This window comes from Synchiropus splendidus, chromosome 15 (genome assembly GCF_027744825.2).
Source record: "Synchiropus splendidus isolate RoL2022-P1 chromosome 15, RoL_Sspl_1.0, whole genome shotgun sequence".
NCBI classification, from domain to species: domain Eukaryota; kingdom Metazoa; phylum Chordata; class Actinopteri; order Syngnathiformes; family Callionymidae; genus Synchiropus; species Synchiropus splendidus.
Genome location: NC_071348.1, coordinates 12,769,818 through 12,789,269, shown reverse-complemented (window position 1 = coordinate 12,789,269; position 19,452 = coordinate 12,769,818). Strand labels below are relative to the sequence as shown.

The following is a 19,452-nucleotide window of genomic DNA, read 5'->3' as shown; positions in this document are numbered from 1 at the left end:
AATGTTCATGGTCTAACGTGAAGTTAAATCACATAAAAAAATGAATGAACAGATAAATAAGTCCTCAAAATGGCAGTCCGTATAATAGCTGTTCACTGTTTTCATTTTCAATATAAAGTACTGCTACAGTAAAGTTTTCAGGATGATGCCCTAAGAAGTGAAATAACATATTTATTTATTAATAAACAGTGGAAGACGTTGAATGAATGTGGTCAGGAGGAGTTAGTTTTCAAGTTTTATCCATTTTATATAGGTCTTAAATGGCTGGTAAGTAATGGCTTATTTATCCCAATTTCAGCGTCTCCTTGTTCACAAAAAGATGGAGAGCTGAAGTAAGAACTTGTCTTTATTGACCGGGCTTATTAGTTTTATTATATTATATTATTATATTGTTGCTGTAGAAGATGTCAAATCTTGTGTTTCAGAAGAGGTTGTATGTCCTTGTTGGTTATTTGTGATGGTACGAATCGTATCTGCCAAACTACCATTGCTTGCATAATGTGTCTTGGTGTTGCAGTTGTGCTCCTGCAGTAGAAAGATAAAACAATGATGTCAGTTTAATAGTAGTGCCACTGGTTGCATGTTATACGAGCATATAGCAGTAAAAGTGTGGCTGTGGTGTGTTGTAGAAGTACTGCTGATAGCAGATAAGGAATGAAATATCGTATAGCAAAGACATTTCGCTCCGCAGGATGGACAAGATGGTGTAGCAGGTTTATTTGACACTTTGACAAATATGCAGTAAAAATTCTATAGATCACGACACATTTTACTCAAGGCTTATATGAACAGAAATTGAGGTAGGAAAGGTGTTAGTATTTATTTTACAATGTTTAGACTCAACTATTTTAAGTGTTAAGTGTGTAATTGCACATTTGGAGGCACAACGTGGGGCATTACTTTATCTAAATAATTCTGCAGGGGCATCTTGTTCTGAAAGTGTGAAGAGTAGTTGGTAATTCAGAATGAATAAGTGAGTACTGGGATGTGAGGACCATAATAAATACTACACTCTTCCTCCATAGTTCTACTCAGAGTGCACACACAGCATCACGTTCTTGTGTCTCTCCCAGTAGTGGCAGTCTGCAGGGAAGTTCCACTCCGCAGCCGATTCTTTGTGGCGACTGACGGCGTGGACCACAAAGCCACAGAGCTGCTCCTCCAGCACCTCCACCACTCCAGGAGCCTTTTTCTTCCCCAGAGTCTCCATCACCTGCTGGATGGAGTCTCGTGGCACCGGCTTTGGGCTGGTACTGTATGACACCACCAGGTTGATGTTATTCACCTGCAGAACCTCAAACCAGTTCTGACCAGCCACGTGGTGGAAGTGCTCGCCGGCCCTCCAGTTCCTGTAGGTGCTCCCCGAGTGGTTGATGAGCCGCACCGACCAGCTGACCCAGTCGTACTTCTTTACTAGGAACTCCAGAAGCTGCTTGGTCACCTCCTGAAGGCTCTCCTCTTCTTTACCCTGAAGGAGGAGCTGGCAGTCGGTCTTGGCTTGATCTGGGAAAGCGGCGATGCATGACGCGATGGTGGACTTCATCCTTGATTCCACATCTTCGATCTTGCTGCTCCACTCCTGGATCTTGTCCTCCTCCTCGTCTGGACTGTTATTCAGAGCGCAGTAACCCAGCAGAGCGATCAGACCCAGACAAAGGAGTTCCTTCATGCGGACGCAAAAGTCTTCCAGGAGACGGCGATTTCTGGCAGTGCACCTGTGGATGGCAAGGTGACATGTTTTACCTAAATACCAGTTGACAGTAGCATCTGGCCGCTGGGATTGTCAACAAGATTTGCAGAAAACATTCTACAGTCTTTATGTCTTGATGAACTCCACTTCCATTGAAGTCTACAAATGGAGTTCAAATCTCATGTAAACAAGTGACACATTTACTTCTATTACTTGGATATCACTGGAAAACCTTCTCAATTCAAAGCTCTTAGCCAGTCATTTGACTTTCGGGCTAGTAACAATCTTAAAATGGACTATAACGTAGACATTAGAAAGAAATGCCAAAGATATAAGGCTTTTAATTCAGAATCACAATTCGATTTTTCATTTATGTCTCTGCACTGTATCTGAGATTGCTGTTTTGTTCTTGTCCATTTAATACCTCTAAAAAAGTTCTGTTTATTCTCATGAAACTGGCAGAGATTTCAGACATCACTTTTCAAGACAGCGAGGATCTGATACTGTAGCTCAGACCTGTCTTGGTTGAGCTTCTGCTTCCTTCTGAAAAACATTGAGAGCATCTCAATGAGTTCATGGTCTGGGCTTTGAGATGGCCATCAGTCCTGGCATTGCCAACTTGGGATATGCCTGTGCCATCATGAAAGATGAAAATGAAATCCATGATGGAATAACAATAATATAAAACAATAAATATATATATAATATATAAAAAATAATATTCACTATATTCAGGTAGTCATTTTTTGGACACACAATGTTGCTGAACCATATCCCTAAAGGTTATTTTGGGGCCGATATTTTTCTTGCTCTGTATCAGTCAGATCAGCCATGAAATTGGAAGGGTGTTTAAAGGGACCGGTACCTTTCAACCAACTCCAAGAGGGGCTCGCTAAAGCTGTTGTTCCCCATCACAGCATCATACAGCACGAACAGGTTCTTCTCGCCTCCAGTTTTAGCAAAATGCTCCAGAAAAAGACGAGTCTTCACCTCCCGGAACTGCTGCTTCGCCTCAATAATGTCCATATATTTCCTGAATTGGTTTCTAATGTTTTCCTCAACCAGAAAATAATCAGAATCTAGTCTGCCCTTCTTGATCTCGCAGTCGATGTCCTCAAGCTGGCTGGAGAGGACGTCCAGCTTGTTCCTCACCGTCAGGAACTGCTCTTTGATGTAGAAGACCTCTTTACTCTGGACGTTGTCCAAGACCAGACGGAGAACCGGCGCAGCAGCCTCGCAGACGGGAAAGAGCTCACCAACAGCACTAGCCAGCACCTCGGCCCCCCTCTCGAACATGTCCATCGCTGCTTCAATGGCCTCCTTCTTCTGAGCCACAATCCTTTCAAGAGAGCTCATTCTTTCAGCTAGAGAGGGACAAAACATGAGGTTATAAAACTTAATTACTTCTTCACGTCTTGACGGCCTACATATTTCCAAAAGCTGCTAGACAACATTTGCGTTTGCACAAATCCTGAATAGTTCATGGCAGGAGATGAGATATAGTCCGAGCAATAGTCCAAGACTGTGGACACACCCAGGCCTCGGTGGAGAGGTGAAGGAGCTGCCATAGGACCAGCCATGGTTTATCTTTGGCCAGGATTGATATTCAACAGCCAGTGAATGTGTTTTGTAAAATCTGGAGGCATGTTTGTGCCTCAATATTCTGATTCTTTTGTTATTATATATTATATTTTTTGTTCGTTTGCTAAGTAGGTGGAGTGTTTTTATATTGCACACTGATTCTGGAACTAAATATCTATATTTAGTGGTAATACATCAGTGAAAACGGAGTGGGAAGTATGGAAACCACAAAAGAAAAACAAGGACAAAAACATCAACAGGAAGGTGAGCGCGAAGGAGGTGGCAGAAGGAGCTAACAAAGTTAGCAGACGGACCATGGAAGAAGAAGCGGCAGCATCGGAGCAGAGCACCAACTAAGCGACCGAGATAACTGAATCCATGGCAGATTGATAAGCTGAAAGCAGGACGGTTTGAAGCTGAGGTGTGGGAGCTCTGAAGCCACATCCAGGATCTAAATATAGAGAGCAAGAGACAGGGAAGAGTGACAGGAAGGACTGTACTGCAGCCTCAGGATGGAGTGACCAGTCATTGCGAGATTCAAGGAGAAAAAGTAAAAATTAAGTTCATTAAAAAAGCCTGAGAGGCAAATTAAGACAAAAAAAAGACCAAACAGAATGTTCATGGACCACGACTTCATGTCTCATTTGTACGCTACAAATGAGTGCAACACCCTAAACCCCCAAGCTGGCCACTTTAGCTGAGGCAGTTGGAGTGTGAAAGACACAAGTGCATGAATCTCACTTACTGTAGTGTTAAATGTCCACTGTGTAAGAATATATTCTATCTAGTGTAACTAAAATGCACAGCTTCATGTAGAAAGAAAGGAGCACCATCCCATGGCTTACCCGACCTCTGTCGTTCTTTTTACGTGACGCACTGCCCACGGCGTCAGGATGTGCAGCGGAAGGCGGGAAGACGTGCTTCAATTGAAAGCCTAATGCGCCAACATATAACGCTGAAGGCTGCCTCCTGAGTCAGTGTGTTTTTTTCTGAAATGTGAATTTCGGATATGTGAGGTCATCCATGTTTCAAAAGGCAGATGTTCCTTATCCAGCGTTGCCACAGTTACTTTGAAAAGTAATCTGACTACTACTTCGTTACTTTACTGATCACTGGAATTTAAAAGTAACTAAGTTAGATTACAAGTTACTTGTCAAGTTACATTTGGCAGCCGACGACAGCTCTCATTGCCTACACAATATCTTTTATGTCAATTTTGAGGTGGCGTCTTCCATGTTTGGGGTAATTTGTTTTAGCATTTATCTCAGTTTCATGACTCAGTCAATGTTTTATTTTGACACACTGTAACCCACTGGAGCGAAAATCACACACAAAAAGTTTGAAAAACAAAACAAAGTGAAATATTGCCATTTAATATTTCGCTTCAGACAATGGCAACAGTAGTATTGCATGTGACTTCGGTAAGTAACTTTAGCTTGATTACTTCATTTGAAATAGTAACACGTTAGATTACTCGAGACTGAAAAAGGTTGTGATATAAGAGTAACGCGTTACTATTTAAGTTACTGGCATCACTGTCCGTATCGACCAACATATCACGTCTTAGACCCAGTTAATTCATATACAATAAGATTTCAAACTAATAGAAATACTAGGAATTGATGGTGATGGTAAATAGTCATTAAAAAGGATATGTTTGTGAATGGGAAACCAAGATTTAACGGATGAAATTGTCACCCAGTGGACTGGATAAGGTGTTGGAAGGTGAACCTAAAGTGAAGCCAGGGCGTCACACACATTCTTAGAACTGCAAAAGTAACCTTAGATTTACACTGTACCAAAGATATATGTTAATGTATGTATGTTAGGTTAACAGGGCAATACTGATATTCAAGAAAGAAAAAAAACATGAACATTTTAAGGAACTTTGAAAGCTTTGTGGAAAAGCATCCATCAACATTGTAAATGGCGCAGTAAAAATAGAAACAGCCTAATCGTTTTAGCTCCAGCATGAGCAAAACCAGTCACTCTGAGTGATGTCATATCAAAATGGGGGATAAGCAAATGTCAGACGTCCTTGTGCGGCTGTGAGAGCAGACCAAGGCGGACAAACCTCCAGCATCGCGCTTCAGATCTCACTGCCACGTCACACTGCGTTTTAGGACTAAAATAAAGAGCGAATTGTTTCTGAAGAATATATTAACAGAACACATTTGAGATAAAATAAAGGTTGAACATTCTGCGTCACAGCCATGCGCCCCCCCAAACAGAAATGCGCAGCAGCTCACCGTTTTTTACGCACAGAACCCCTGACACACCTAACGACATTTCTTCTGAAACAAGACCTGGACCACATTCCTGCCATCAAAATAGTTGTTTTTCTTTACCTGCAGAAGTCAAGCGTGCTGTTGGTCCCCGTCAAGTTGTCTCCAAGTTATTTCCTTTTCTTTCGGTTGCCACTGTGGATGATGATGATTCAGAGAAGAGATGCGCAAAGAACATCTGCAAAGGAAAGAGAGATAGATAGAGAGAGAAAGGGAGGGAGGGAGGTAGAGAGAGCCGTGATATATCTGGTCTGTTTTCTTTCATGTGTCATGTGAAGGAGCTTCAGTCGCCCTCGCCTCCGCAGATACAGATTCATTTAGGCTTTAAACTGGATTCAACGAAACCTTCCTTGTGTTGTCGGGCATTTGGCGCAAAAAATCTGAGCCTTTTTGATCGATCCAAGCAGAAGGTAAGGTGACGGGAAATAGATTCTCATTAGAATAGAGTCTTAATTGATCTTGTATTTACCGATGAAAACAGGAATTGCTGTTGTTTATGCGGATTTAAATCCCCTTTGTCTTGTATGCATGAAGTTACGTTGAATCAGTGTGTTAACTAGAGAAAAATAAAAAAACGAAAAAACACAGATACATCTCTTGAGTCGATTCTTAAACGCCTGCCGTTGTTAAATGGCATTAAACTTTTAATGCCATTTAACAAGTCTTTTTTATTGTGTTTTTAATGATTTATTCTCAAGCTGGCGGAAACCATTTTGTTTATTTATATCTCCGGGCGTCATCTTTGTTTGTCACATGCATAAATGCGCGAAGACTCTCCTTTAAAATGGAACAAACAGCAGGACAGCGACTTATATTCAGCGTGAAGACTGAGGAGTGATAATCAATTGGAGGTTCACATGCTGCCGATTTGTGCGCACTGGACGCGCCCAGTGTGCGCGCGAGGCTCATCCGCCGCAAACACCATCATCTCCAAACAAGTGTGTATCATATGTGCGGTGCTGTAAATCATTGAGATCTTCCCCTTTCCTCTTCTTTCAGGGGCGTCTTTCCTCCCCACGTCAGCTGACACCATCGAGAGGAGGCCAGAAAACGGTCGCGTCGCACAGGTACGCTCCCAAATCTATATGTCCGGAATATCTTTTCATCTACCAAAGACTGCAGTTATTCATGACCCAAACTCGGTGCTGCGGGAGGAACCTGTTCAGCAGGAAGGTGATGAATGAGGGACATACCGCAACTATTGAACGCGGTCTCTGTGCCCAGTTTTGTTCGCTCGCGGGGATTTCACCTTCTTTGATGGAGGATAATTGATTTGGGTCCGCTCTGACAGTGAGTGTTGGAACAGACGCAACCAGGTCGTGACGCTTCAATCCACTGGGCCCTGAGGGAGAACAGGTGTCACGCTCCGCACGCCCTCAGGTGTTCATTCTAGTGTACTGCAGCTAGTGTACTGCGTTTTAGTGTCCAAATCATGGACAGAATACCGTTCGATATTTAATAAACAAATACATAAATATATATCACAAACGCTTCTGCAAACGATGCGATTCATGATTTTACAAATATGTAAATATGGGGTAGCTCAATACGTCAAATATGTGACCATTTATGTACCAAACGCAGGAATTAATGATGACACAAAAATAAATAATTTTCAACGACCCCATTGCCTTATCGTGAGAAAAATAAAGGCAAGATAATTCAGTCTCAACAAGCTTTTTTTTTCCAAATTTTTGGCGTGACTTCTGATGCATATTTAATTTTTTGTAACAATGAACACAGAGATAACAACACACCGCCATGAAATATTACATAAAGGTAGTTGTAAACATGTAATGTAAACTTTTTAATAACCTAATTTCCTACCTACAATCTACGCTTCCGGTAATAAAGTGGAAACGTAGCAAACAAACTGCCGCGTACCGATTATTGATGTGGCCAGTAGATGGCGTCGTACCGCTCTATATCTAATGTACAATATCGCTACGACAGTGCGCTTTCTTGAAATGTAGATATTGTTACGTCCCCTACTGACGCAATGGTCAGCTCTCGAAATTACTGTTGACGGTTCTTTTATTTTTGGGTTGAATATACCTTCATAAACACACAGTAAGAGCCGACGTAATAAGTCGGTACAACGCTTCAATTGGAATAACTGTCTTCATCATGCGGCGAAACGAAAAATTGTAATTGTAAACTGAAAAAGATAAGTTCATTTTGGCACTATTTGGATCGTTTGTGTATTATTTTATGTACATTTTGTGTTTTTACTGACGACAAAAACATAACAGAATAATCTGTTATGTTCAATGATTGTTGTTTTACAGTGTAAACAAGACGCTTAAGAAAATGTAAAGTTTCTGGCATCACTTCGGCGAATTTGCACGTATACATGGATTCACAATTGATAACGTAGTCACAAAACATGACCAAACTTTAAATCTGAAGCTGGGCGGATTTAAAAAATATAATTTCGAAAATTCCGCTCTTCCAGTGAAACGTAGCTGGTGGACTCAGTGATGAACGTCAAACTCTGTAACGTTGCTTTGTTGTATAGACCAACCGTCTGCGTACTACATAGATATGGCCACTAGATGGCGTCGTTGCAATCTGTGTGGTAAGACGGTGTGCTACTTTTTAGCAGTAGAAATTTCAAGCTGACTTGAAAGACAAGGACGAAAAATCAGACGTATTTTACTCACATTTATTTGAAGCGGTGCAGACATGACAGACAGATCAAAAACATATTCATATATGGGAGGTTTCCGATATATTCTCCATCTAGCCAAGTATGTTCACTTGATGATAATGTCTTCATGAGTTGGGCATGTGAAACAGTATCCTAAGACTTGTGTTGTCTTAAGTTGATAAAGACTGACAGCACAGTTGTATTTTTAGAGATTGGAGTATTACACAGAAACCTCTAGACAATACAAATTAAAAAAAAAGACTTTAACGCAAATTCACCATCCCAAGGTAAATAGTGACTGCAACATACAGTCAAATGCCTTACAGATACAAAATAATATTACACCCTTCAAACAAGAATACAAAAACAATGGTGCGTTCAGGCACTGTTGGTCAGCTGAGAGGCTCTCCATTACAAAAATATATAAAATAAACGTAGTGTATGATGAAAACAGTGACATTTTTTCACTAAAGCTAAATATTAAAATGAAGCAGATAAGGCAGTGGGAAAGTAATTCCAAATGAAGCCAGTAATTTCATCATGTGATCAGAAAGGTCAAATTAGGTCAACAATATTTATTTAACAACATACTTTTTACTTGTTCAGGGAAGAGATGTCACTGCACTTACATCCTGGCATCTCTTTATTTGGTTATGCATTTAGGATCGCTTGTTTACGTTTAATGTTTACAAAGAAAATAAAATAAGTTACAATAGTGTTATCTATTAAATGATGGGAAGACACCTATAGATTTGTAGTGATTAATATATGTCATTGCACATAATCCTCATAATATTTAGAAAGCACAAGAAAGAAGTGACAGCCAGTATGTGGACGAGAGTCCTGGACATGATAAAACCCAGCAGTAGAAGTAATTCATTCACTTGAGAACGACAACAAAAAACTTCTAAATGATCAGTGATGTCATTGAAATCACTGACTCACTACCTGGCCTTTAGGCATTAGTATTTGCTTTTAAGTATTTTAAGTACTACTTATATAATAAATTACGTCTTTCGAATGCGGTGGTACCTCGGTTTTCAAACGCCCCTGAGTTTCAACAACTCGGAGTTCGAACAAAAATCCAGAACTCGAACGCCCCCGAAAAAAGCCGGAAAAAAACAACGTGCACGGACCGATCTGCTGACCCACGACGCGCTTTGTTATTGTGTATGACGCAGCCTCTGTATGCAGACGTGTCCCGTTAGCTACATTTACTGACTGTTTTTTCTGCATATTGAGGTGTAAAACCTTTCCTGTCTCCACACTGGACCGTGGTAGAGTGTCACAGGGGAGGTGCTCGCTCTCCACACTTCTGAGGCTGGAGCGCTCACTCCAGGTTTGATGTCCTGTTGTGGGCTGGAGCTGGGACAGGAATGAGGCGAGTCTGGGACAGAGCGTTACTTGGTTTATGACTTTGTCACAGCCAAACTGCACAGAAGCGCACATTCAGAGCTGGACACGCACCGGACACCTCTTCACTTCTGGAGAGATGTCACTCACTCGGCAACCCCTCCCACATGCAGCGGCCACACACATAGAGGAACAGCGCACCTGCAGCAGACACTCTACATTCACTCCTACAAAAGCCTATTTTAAGGCTTGGAACGCATTGTTTCTTTTTCCACTCATCGTAATGGGAAAAATTGATTCAGATTTCGAACAATTTGCTTTTCGAACGCCTGTCTGGAACGGACTGTGGTCGAGAATCAAGGTACCACTGTACTACTTATATTATAAATGATGTCTTAAAAATATTAAGATTACCCTTGTTGAAATGTGGGAAAAAAGATCCATCTCGCTGGATAAGTCTCATTTAAGTTTAGTTGTGTTCCTTCAAGTGAATGAACTGGTGACATTTCTCTGCTGAGATTCTTCACTTGCACCTGCAAAGAGCCTCCTGCATCTTCTCCTGCACATGCTCCATTTTCTCAGCCCACTCCTCGCTCAGACCCTCCTCATCATCACCAATGATGGCAGCGTAGCCCATGAGTGCAATGAGGCCAATGCAAAACAAGTAGGTGAGGCGTGTGCAGAGGCGCTCCATGGTGCGGCGGTCACCCTGCGAATGCTCCAGGTACACCTCCAGGATTGGCTTGCTGAAGAGCTTCGGCTTTCCCACCACACCGTCGTACAGCGTGTGCAGGTTCTGGTCGCCCAAGTCATTGGCGTAGCTCTCCTCAAAGTCGTCCTTTTTGCGCTCGCGGTGCTCCGGTCCCGCCTCCACCATTCCCATAAACTTCCTGAACTGGTTCTTCAGGTTCTCCTCCACTTGACAGTACTGGCCATCCAGGGTCTCCTTCTTGATTTGGATCAGTGTGTTGCGGTTCTGCTGGGACAGTTGCTCCAGCGCCCGGTGGACGGAACCAAACTCCCGCTTGAGGGTGCGGATGTCCTCGTCGTCGATGTGGTGCAGCACCACTCGGATGAGGGAACCAGCCACACCGAAGATGGGGTTGACCACGGCCGCTGCAGAGGAGATGGTGGCCACACACTGGAGGACTTTGACCACGCCCTGCTTCAGCTTTGCCCGGTCCTCAATGATTTCTTCATCCATCATCATTGCTACGTGGAGATGACAACGTCTGCGAGAGACAGATGCAGAGTTAGAGTTTCATGCTTATGACAATTATTTCCGTAATGAACCTTAAAAATCACATGGACCTGGAGAAAAAAAAACTGCAGGCACGATGCAGCAACTTTTCAGTCACATGGGCAACTGAAAAATATTTAATAGCATGTGAGGTTCCACTCTCCACTGCGCAGTCTCCTATCCTGCCACAGTTATCTGGTGAGGTTGACTGCGAAAATAGCGCATGCACAAGCTGTTATATACGGCATGTTGATAGGGTTCACACCAGGGACTCACAAGATGCAGGCTTTGTTACACTTCTGTCTGCTAAGAGGAGGAGTTTCCCCCACAAGTAGTGCTTCAGAGACTTTCTCTTAAATGCTGTTTTTGCCTCCAGTCTCGTCATATCTATACCAACTAGAGGATCTGAGTTCTGAATTTCAGTGAGTTTAAACCAAGTTGTAAATTCTAAATGGTAAATACCATAGCATGAATTTGATAAAATGGAATTCAATTAACAGCAGAAAAAGTGTAGTAATAAACAAACAATTCGACTACTTTTGTCGACATGCCGTATTCAGTCGTCTTATGTCATTTAACAACACACGATTTTCAAATCCAACCATGTACGCGCGTGTTAACTACGCAAACATCACAGGGTTGGGGAGCAACAAGCAGTGTGCAGGGGGAGGGGCACTACACAGCACACAGGGCTTCTCTAGACTGCAGGCAGTTACAAGTGATCGGCTTTTGTGGTCGCCAGTAAAAGGCAGTGATCTGCTTTTGCCAATCCAATACTTCTTCACGGATATTTACAGATTGTGACTAGCAGACTATTGACTGGCTAAACCCAGAAATGAGAAACTAATGAGAGAAAAATCACGAGTCACGTGGCTCTCTCTTTCCAGCAGTGAAAGGGTTAACAGTTGAAGTGAGAGTGCAGTCTTTCAGCACCAGGCCATTCTCAGTGTGTTTCTATGGGCCGAGCTGATAGCTCCTCAGCACTAGCAGCACCAGCATAGGAAGGAAACAGCAGAGGGGTGGGGCCAAGACTTTCTGCTGCAGTGTTCAGAGAAAACGAAACTGGATTTGAGCCACTTGTTTATTACATAACACCACCCACTGAGCGTTTCAGTTCAGGTTTAAGCCTGGCGGTTGAATGTGGGGTTTGAGATGGTGTGAAGTCGCGGTGGTAAATATGACCTTCACTGTTGTGCTCTCTAAACCAGCTTCTAAAACCACCACGTGACCAAATTGCAGAGCAGGGGAGTGCTGCTCGCCGGAGAACAAAGGTGGTGACGTCTATTCTGAGACAGTCTTTTGTGTCGCTTGAATGCCAAACACTCCAGTAGAGGGAGCCGCAACACACACCAGTCAAGGCATTACATTTCAGCACCACAACTGTGGACTGAAGGCAGTGACAGAGCCATTTAACCCTTAGGTTTCTGGCTGAAATGTAACATTTTCCAACACAAAATACAAGCTGCAATAAAAACAACAGAACAAAAGGTGATTTCTGATTGCTTCAACACTATTGAGGAAAATGAAAAGCAAATCTATCCTTAGTGGGACTGCTGTTGTACTTTTATGATCCATAGTCACATCAAATCTTCTAAAATACTTTGTGTTTTGTGTCCTGAACAGCAGGTGAAGCCCTACAAAAGAAGACACCCTCTTGAAGACAAAGCAAGGGGAAGGAAGGTATATGATTTTTTTATTTGTTTTCAAACCACTGAGCTAAGAGTGAAGATTATGCCACCACTCTGGTTTGGATTTAGAGTTGGCCGTGGTGACCAGATGTGAAACGCTGTGAACCTTGCAACCCATGCACGACTGTTATAAATGAAGCATGAAATTATGATTTCAAATATTTGTGACTGAGATATGTTAAGAACTACCTCAATCTAAAGCGGAACTAAATGCATAAACAACATAAATACTGGTATTTATTAAAAAATGAATTTGATGAAAACAAATATTACCACATAATTATATCAGAAATGTTACATGTAATTACTACATTATGCTAAAAGGACAATCATAGTACTGAATTATCATTTTAAACACTAAGGAGTGTTTGACATATTTGACATTCCATTTACATATTCTAGGACAAAAAAATACAGCCAACTAGTCAAATACAATACCACAGCATTGTCAGGAAGTGTGTGGCTGATGTCACCTACCTCACAGGAATGAGGCGGCCATCTTGAATGTTTTCTATAAGCGCTAGTAGGCTAAACTAATAAAAATGAGCATATTACATCTTCACAAATGTAAGAGTAATGTTGATTATTCGTTATTGTTGAGTGTTTTATGCTTTTCCCCCCCTGGTTTTGCAGACAACGTCGCAGTTCAAGGCCCTCTGACTCGAAGGGCAAACAATACCTCATAAGTTAATACAAAAATAGACTATGAAGTGTTTTCCGGAGTTCATACGAAGCGGTAAGTACTTTAAAGAGAGAAATATGTTCATTCCTGGCAGCTCGGAGGCAGAAAGGACATCGTCAAGCCGAGCTTTGGCTCCCTCTAGCCGTCCCTCCATGTTACTCTGTAACTGCACTCCAGCCTGACCCACCCTGATCTTAAACACGTCTATATCACCCAAAAATAAACCAAAACCTAATTTTCTCGTCTTTACTGTGAAGTTTACACCCTCCACTCACAATTAGGACCACATTTGGTATGTTTAAACAAGACAGAAGCCAAGATTACTTACATATAGAGAGTGTGTACACTACACAGTGCCTCTCCAAAGTCCCAGGCTCGACAACCTCCGTCTTCTTCCCAGCAATCCCTGCAAAAAAGGACACGTCCATGTATGTTGAACATGTAGGGGTGCTTGTAATATACAAAACATTTTTAGGCATCTAAAATAAGCCAAAAAGCCCCAAAAATGTAGATTTTTCCCTTTTCAAAATATTGCAACAAAATAATATTTAAAAATACATTTTCAAAAACAGAAAATGGCTTAGCTTTATTCTCCATTCGAGAGTTTCTACCCCCTATATTTACAACTTATTTTGGTCCATCCAGTAGCTGTACAGTTTATACTGAGTAGCGATTGTATATTGTGCGTAGTCGGAACCCTTCTGCTGTCTTCCCCTTTAATGTGCGCTTGCCGAGCCCTGGGGCATCCATGAAGGCTACAAAGAGGCCATTTGTACTTTATATCGGTCAAAAGACTCGTTTCTTCTGGTTCCTACCAAACGCAACTCAAAATAGATACCAACAAACAGACGCACAATTAATCCAAGTCAGTGCCTCCAAAATTATGTGTATCAAAATGCAAATAAAGCTCGCTCAGCTTGAAGCTTGAACCGAGACAAATCCAGTTCATCCAGCTTTAAAAGCAAATAAAATGTGTTTGTCCTACAACCTAACACTTGCCATGATATTTTAGCACTAATGCGGAGGAAAGTGCGCCAAATTGTGCGTCTCTCTCCAAGTTCACCTTAATCCATCAGCTATATTTACTATACCAAATCATCAATGGAATTATTCACATAATTGTTAATAACCGTTGCCGTTAATAAAATATGATCAGACCCATCAATTATTATACAGTATCTAAAGATTGATACACAGCAAACCCCACAGGCGAACAATAGAGTTATAAAGCAACTTCTCCAGTGCGTAAAATGTAGCCACCAGCCAATGCCAGCTAATGACATTTAATACGACAAAATCGCTCCAACTGGAATGAATGTATGCAAATATGTAACCGACGGCGCAGCGATGGACCCCCCCCTCTCAATTTGTAGCGCTATAGTTAAGCGAAAAATACCACGAGCGTGTTCCGACCTGAACACAAGGACAGCTGGAGACCCCGTATTTCACCTCTGTCCTTACCCGAGAATGAGAAAAATGTGAGGAAAATCCAGTAAAAGACGTCAAGTTTCAAGATATCCTGAGGTCCTCTGGTGGAAAAAAACAACGCGTGGGGTGAAGAGAAAGAGCTGATGCGCCTGTCGTCTTGGAGCGTGCGCAGCTGTCTGTGCGCTCGTGTTACAGTCATTCAGAACAGAACAAACACACTCGCACACACGCGTCCCATACATACTCCAGTGACCGCGTTTGTGCAAGATCATCTGTGGTCAACGTGCGTAATGTTTTTGCCTCAACAACACGGTCTGTTGCAAAACGTTCGTGTCATGTTTTGCCTTGAAGCTGGTGGCAGGTGTTTTTTTTACTTGACACACTAGTTTAACATCCTGCTTCTTTTTACACCCTCACACATTTCTGACCTTTTCAAAGAGAAACCCACTCTCCTTTCTTTATTACTGTATTATCCAAACATGATAAGTGCATAATCACTGCAGTCTATTCGAGACCATCCATATACATGGCATCCAGGGTTAGGCTCCAGGGTTCAGATCATTTCAGTGCAGTTGTTTTTTAAAAACAAAAGCATGCTGAAGGCCACTAGCTTAATATTATATATATTAGACTCTCATCATTCCATTGTGGTCACGTGGCACTCCCATAAGATGGATGGAACTCTTGATTGTGTCAATCGACAGTGTGAATTGCAAACTGTTTCTTAAGTGAGTTTCTGGAACAGATTACTATGGAGTGAGTCATTCCCTTAAAATCCATGTACGACCTACTAGCGACTCACTTCTCGCATTAAAGCAAGGCCCCCTCGCTCATCACTGGATAATAAGGGTCAAACGTTTGAAATATTTTTCAGTTTGAATTCAATTATATTATATATTCAATTATTTTGTGTATTTTTGAACATTTCTGAATGCAACTGTATTTTTGTGGTAATTTTATTTTATATTTATGTATATTTTTAATTATTGAGTCATATAGATATATACTCATGTAAGAGCATATATATATATATATATATATGCTCTTACATGAGTTCTACTGTACAGTTAATTTATGTCTCTTGGTTTGTTTGCTGCTGTTCAATATTTCTGTCCTTTTTTTTTAAATAAAGAGGTGATGGAAAGGTGTTGTCGTTTATTTTTGTGATGAACATGATAACCAGCTATGTTTGGAGTCAGTTATCATATTACATACCTGAATCATTCTTAACTTGGTTAAGATTTAAATAGGACTTGATCACATTCTAAATATAGTGGAGTGATAATTGATTGTAGTGAATAATATAGTCATATTTAGTTCTCATATTTGCAGTAAATAATGTGTAGAATCGCGCCTTTATCGTGGCACTCAAAACAATCCCGATTACATTCGAAACTTACTCTAGCTCTTACTCTTGAAATGTGTGTTTTTGCTGTGTGCTTTTACCCTGGTTTCAATAAATATGTTGCAGCAACACCAATTTAGAATTCAGGATGATTTGTCATTTTCTATATTGCAGATTCGTACATGAACCTGTAGGGGGCGCTATAGTTGCAATGTAGTGACGCAGAACTTTGAAAGTGTAGTGTTTAACTCGTGAAGAGGAGAACTGATGTGTAGAAATAAAGCGATCAGAATGATATAAAAGAATATTCGCGCTAAAGCAGAAAAAATAGTCATTCATTTTTATTTACATCCGACCACAGGCACAAAACAGAGATTAAAAAAAAAAAATACAAATGTCTGTTTCTTGAATGGCAGTAGCGAAACACATTCGTAAATTTAGTTTGGAAGCTCGAGGTGGTGTAGTATATTCTAAATGTTAAAAAATAAATAGAATAAAATCAAAAATATAGATTAGAGGAATCCCTTCAAAAAACATCACCTGCTGACCCCACACTTCAGCAAGTGTTTTGCAAATACTTCTACTACTACTTGATTGATGCTTCGGCTGTAACAACTTAAAGGACAGAATCGTGATACTATCACAACTAAATTGTTTCATAAAAATAGCGTGTCATGTTTCACTTAACTGATGTGATGTAAAAACAACAAAAACATACAAATGTAATCTCATAAGTGGGAAATGTGCACTTAAATTTACAGACAAGGTGGAACAAGTCTTTAGCGACCTCCTGGAACTATTTCCACTGATTTGCTGGACTATCATAAATATTTTGACTTGGTTGCCGATGAAAAATATTTACATTTTAACCCCACAACTAGATCAGCTGCACAAGATTCCTCCCAGTCCTCCTCCTCCTCCGTTATGACTGCTGCACTGGGTTCCTCCACCATTCTGTTCAGATGTTTCCTCTGAAGGCGCAATGTTATGGAGAAGAGTTTGATATTGCTGCTGTGTAGTCTGATGGCGAGCAACTTTATGTGCATAGTAGCGTCTGGATGCTGCTCTCCACACCTCCCTCTGATGTTCCTGAGAGTCTCGGGGCAGCTCGTGGATTCTCTTCCTTTTAGATTCCCCAAGAGTTATGGGCTGGTACTGCTGGGAGCTGACAAGATGCAGGAAAGGACCAGTGGGCCGCGGGGCAGCTTGTTGACGGGCGACCTTACGAGCATAGTATCGACGGGAGGCCTCTCTCCAGGCGGCCCGCTTCAGTCTCTGTGCTTCCTCGGTCAACTCCGACATCGGGGTGCTCTTCTTCTTGTTTCTGAATAAACAAACACATTAGCATGACAGGATCATGCACACTACATGCCCACAAAGGCCTCACATATTGATCAGGCTCATGTAACTAGGCGACTTCAGCCACGCTGCTGTCAACTAGGGCTGCAAGCAACGATTATCTTCGTTGTCGATTGATCTATTCATTATTTTTTGTGACTAGTCAACAAATTGATATTACCTTTGTTTGGACCAATTTTGAATTTCAGTTTAACCTAAAGTTGCTTAAATCATCTCACTGTGATATCCAGACACCATACATTCTATTAAAATAAAGACACATAATCCAGTATTGACCCTGTGAAGCATGAAGCATAAAACAGTTGACCAGTTCTTTAAAACTCAGGTCTTTATTGGTCCTTGAGAAGAATTTAAAATCCTCACTATACACATTTTTGGTCCTTGAGAAGAATTTAAAATCCTCACTATACACATATGTATCCCATATCATTTATCTGATCAACATCCACATCAAAAGGTCTTATTTGAATAATCATCTAAAACAATGTGTTCAGTGTAGCTCCCTAGTTCAGTTCTGGTTATTGTTAGGAGGAGGATCATCATTCTACCATGGTGTCGAAGGGGTTTGCTCATCCTTAAGATGAGTTATCGTCGAATGTGAAAGAGAATGTGATAACTTCTCACTGCTTCTGAATAACAACCAGTTCTCGATGCCCATCCTTCGGCCCGTGTGTGTGTTTACACCAACAGCAACACGATGCATCGGTGCACAGATTTCCATGTTGACGAATTTTTGTTGTCGCCGTCATCAATGACATCAACTCATCGTTGCAGCCCTCCTGTCAACCTACCTGAGAAGCTCTGCCTCAGCTGGTCCATTCTCCACTTGAACAGCTTCACACCGTTTCTCTGGGATTTCTAATCAAAAATTCACATTTCACTCACAAAATCTGACGTTTAGCACCAAACAAATTCAACAATTTCATACAGATAATGTTATTACTTTTCACATAGGAGTTGTCCACCCGTAGCGTCCCTGCTGCCCCCTGATGGTCTCCCAGTCGCTCATCGGTCATCTCCCACTTGATTAAAACCGCGTCACATGGCTCTTCCTTGATGATGACGTTACTGGGTGATGAGATCAGAGTGCTGACTGGTTCCTGTAAATAAAGGTTCTCTGACATGTGGGGGGTGCAGGACCGTTCCAGGACCAGCCTGTTCGGCGATAAAGATGGAGCCGACTCCTGGCTGTGTGAGGAGACATGAGAAGGAGGTCTTGCAAAGGCGCCGACTGTGAGGAAAACAGAAAGACTGGGATTACTACTCATATCCAAGTCAAAGTAATGAAAGTGTATTGTTGGATGGATGGTCCAAATAAGTTTATTGAACGTAATCACGACCTTTAAAACAGTCCATAAATGTGAGCTTCAAATTTCTTCTAAGTAACTATGGACCTCTGATGTCATGAATCATTTCACTTACAACTCATGGGCACGTCACACTCCTGCTGTCCTGATGTCAGATTAGACTCCTGATTCAATCGGCTCGATTGCCCCGTCTCTCTCTCCCCGGAGCTCTGAGCTCCAGACAACCCGCAGCTGCATCCCTGTCGCCGCATCACCTGGAGCTCCTGCTCGATCTCCGCCAGCCTGCCCTCCAGCCGCTGGATCTCTTTGTCTCTGTCGGCCACCATCAACTGGAGCTCCCGATTCCTGCCACTGCGTACCCCGAACAGCACGTTGACGATGGAGTCAATCGCAAGCCTGATGGCGTTTTCCACGACTACCGCCTCGTCCTCGCGCAGATGCGGATGCATGCCCGAGTTCTTCACAAGATTCATCTCGTCCATCTGTTTTTAGCAACATCCGAAGGAGATCAACCAGGAAGTCATCACAAAGGCGACGGGGCTATCTTTGTTACATGAATTAAAGCTGTCCCATTTCTTCTAACAAAAAAACAACAAACGTAATAAAGATGTTTCTGTTTTGTGTGAAGTCTTTCACATATCGACAAAGACTTGTGAGTTCCTTCCTGTGTCACCCTCGTCTCTTGCTCGATGGCTGCAGGCGCCTTAGCCACCACAGTGCCTCCTTCTGGCCATTTGAGTACATACAGTCGTTCGAAGGAAAGAGTGGGGGTATATAATGCAGTTCCATGTCAGCTCAGTAGATGGCAGTGTCTCCCATAAAACTAGAGTTTAGACTTTAATTA

The 19,452-nt window shown here is 41.8% G+C and overlaps 3 protein-coding genes and 1 long non-coding RNA gene across 5 annotated transcripts; 1 reads left to right on the top strand and 3 right to left on the bottom strand.

The window, feature by feature from the left end:
- Positions 1-701: 701 nt before the first annotated feature.
- LOC128772122 (protein rapunzel-like) lies at positions 702-5,768 on the bottom strand. Its single transcript, XM_053888221.1, has 3 exons — positions 5,620-5,768; positions 2,556-3,054; positions 702-1,715 (listed from the first exon to the last, which is right to left on the bottom strand). Exons 2-3 carry the CDS (start codon positions 3,044-3,046, stop codon positions 1,028-1,030), a joined length of 1,179 nt encoding a protein of 392 aa, XP_053744196.1. The 5' UTR covers positions 3,047-3,054; positions 5,620-5,768; the 3' UTR covers positions 702-1,027.
- On the top strand, positions 5,554-15,610 carry LOC128772124 (uncharacterized). The gene is made up of 4 exons (XR_008416705.1): positions 5,554-5,966; positions 6,556-6,623; positions 12,423-12,479; positions 13,121-15,610. It is a non-coding gene; the product is annotated as an uncharacterized LOC128772124 (long non-coding RNA).
- LOC128772123 (protein rapunzel-like) lies at positions 8,208-14,766 on the bottom strand. Of its 2 annotated transcripts, XM_053888223.1 has the most exons (3): positions 14,631-14,766; positions 13,498-13,575; positions 8,208-10,791 (listed from the first exon to the last, which is right to left on the bottom strand). In XM_053888223.1, the coding sequence occupies exon 3, from the start codon at positions 10,767-10,769 to the stop codon at positions 10,083-10,085; it is 687 nt and encodes a 228-aa protein (XP_053744198.1). In that variant the 5' UTR covers positions 10,770-10,791; positions 13,498-13,575; positions 14,631-14,766; the 3' UTR covers positions 8,208-10,082. The 2 variants fall into 2 exon arrangements, with proteins under 2 accessions (XP_053744198.1, XP_053744197.1); XM_053888222.1 differs by lacking the exon at positions 14,631-14,766 and having other exon boundaries at positions 13,498-13,625.
- A 643-nt stretch (positions 15,611-16,253) lies between the features above and the next one.
- On the bottom strand, positions 16,254-19,442 carry LOC128771978 (uncharacterized). The gene is made up of 4 exons (XM_053887918.1): positions 18,724-19,442; positions 18,245-18,532; positions 18,093-18,159; positions 16,254-17,266 (listed from the first exon to the last, which is right to left on the bottom strand). Exons 1-4 carry the CDS (start codon positions 19,088-19,090, stop codon positions 16,825-16,827), a joined length of 1,164 nt encoding a protein of 387 aa, XP_053743893.1. The 5' UTR covers positions 19,091-19,442; the 3' UTR covers positions 16,254-16,824.
- Positions 19,443-19,452: the final 10 nt, after the last annotated feature.

What these genes read in the sequence shown, in the direction of transcription:
- LOC128772122 (XM_053888221.1), bottom strand. Translation starts at nt 3,046, where the DNA reads ATGAGCTCTCTTGAAAGGATTGTGGCTCAGAAGAAGGAGGCCATTGAA. An exon ending in CTCTTGGAGTTGGTTGAAAG is followed by an intron (nt 1,716 to 2,555) that starts GTACCGGTCCCT and finishes TGCCATCCACAG; the next exon opens with GTGCACTGCCAGAAATCGCC.
- LOC128771978 (XM_053887918.1), bottom strand. Translation starts at nt 19,090, where the DNA reads ATGGACGAGATGAATCTTGTGAAGAACTCGGGCATGCATCCGCATCTG. An exon ending in GTGTGACGTGCCCATGAGTT is followed by an intron (nt 18,533 to 18,723) that starts GTAAGTGAAATG and finishes TTTTCCTCACAG; the next exon opens with TCGGCGCCTTTGCAAGACCT. An exon ending in GCTGAGGCAGAGCTTCTCAG is followed by an intron (nt 17,267 to 18,092) that starts GTAGGTTGACAG and finishes TTGTTTATTCAG; the next exon opens with AAACAAGAAGAAGAGCACCC.
- LOC128772123 (XM_053888222.1), bottom strand. Translation starts at nt 13,610, where the DNA reads ATGTTCAACATACATGGACGTGTCCTTTTTTGCAGGGATTGCTGGGAA. An exon ending in AGTGTACACACTCTCTATAT is followed by an intron (nt 10,792 to 13,497) that starts GTAAGTAATCTT and finishes TGTCTCTCGCAG; the next exon opens with ACGTTGTCATCTCCACGTAG.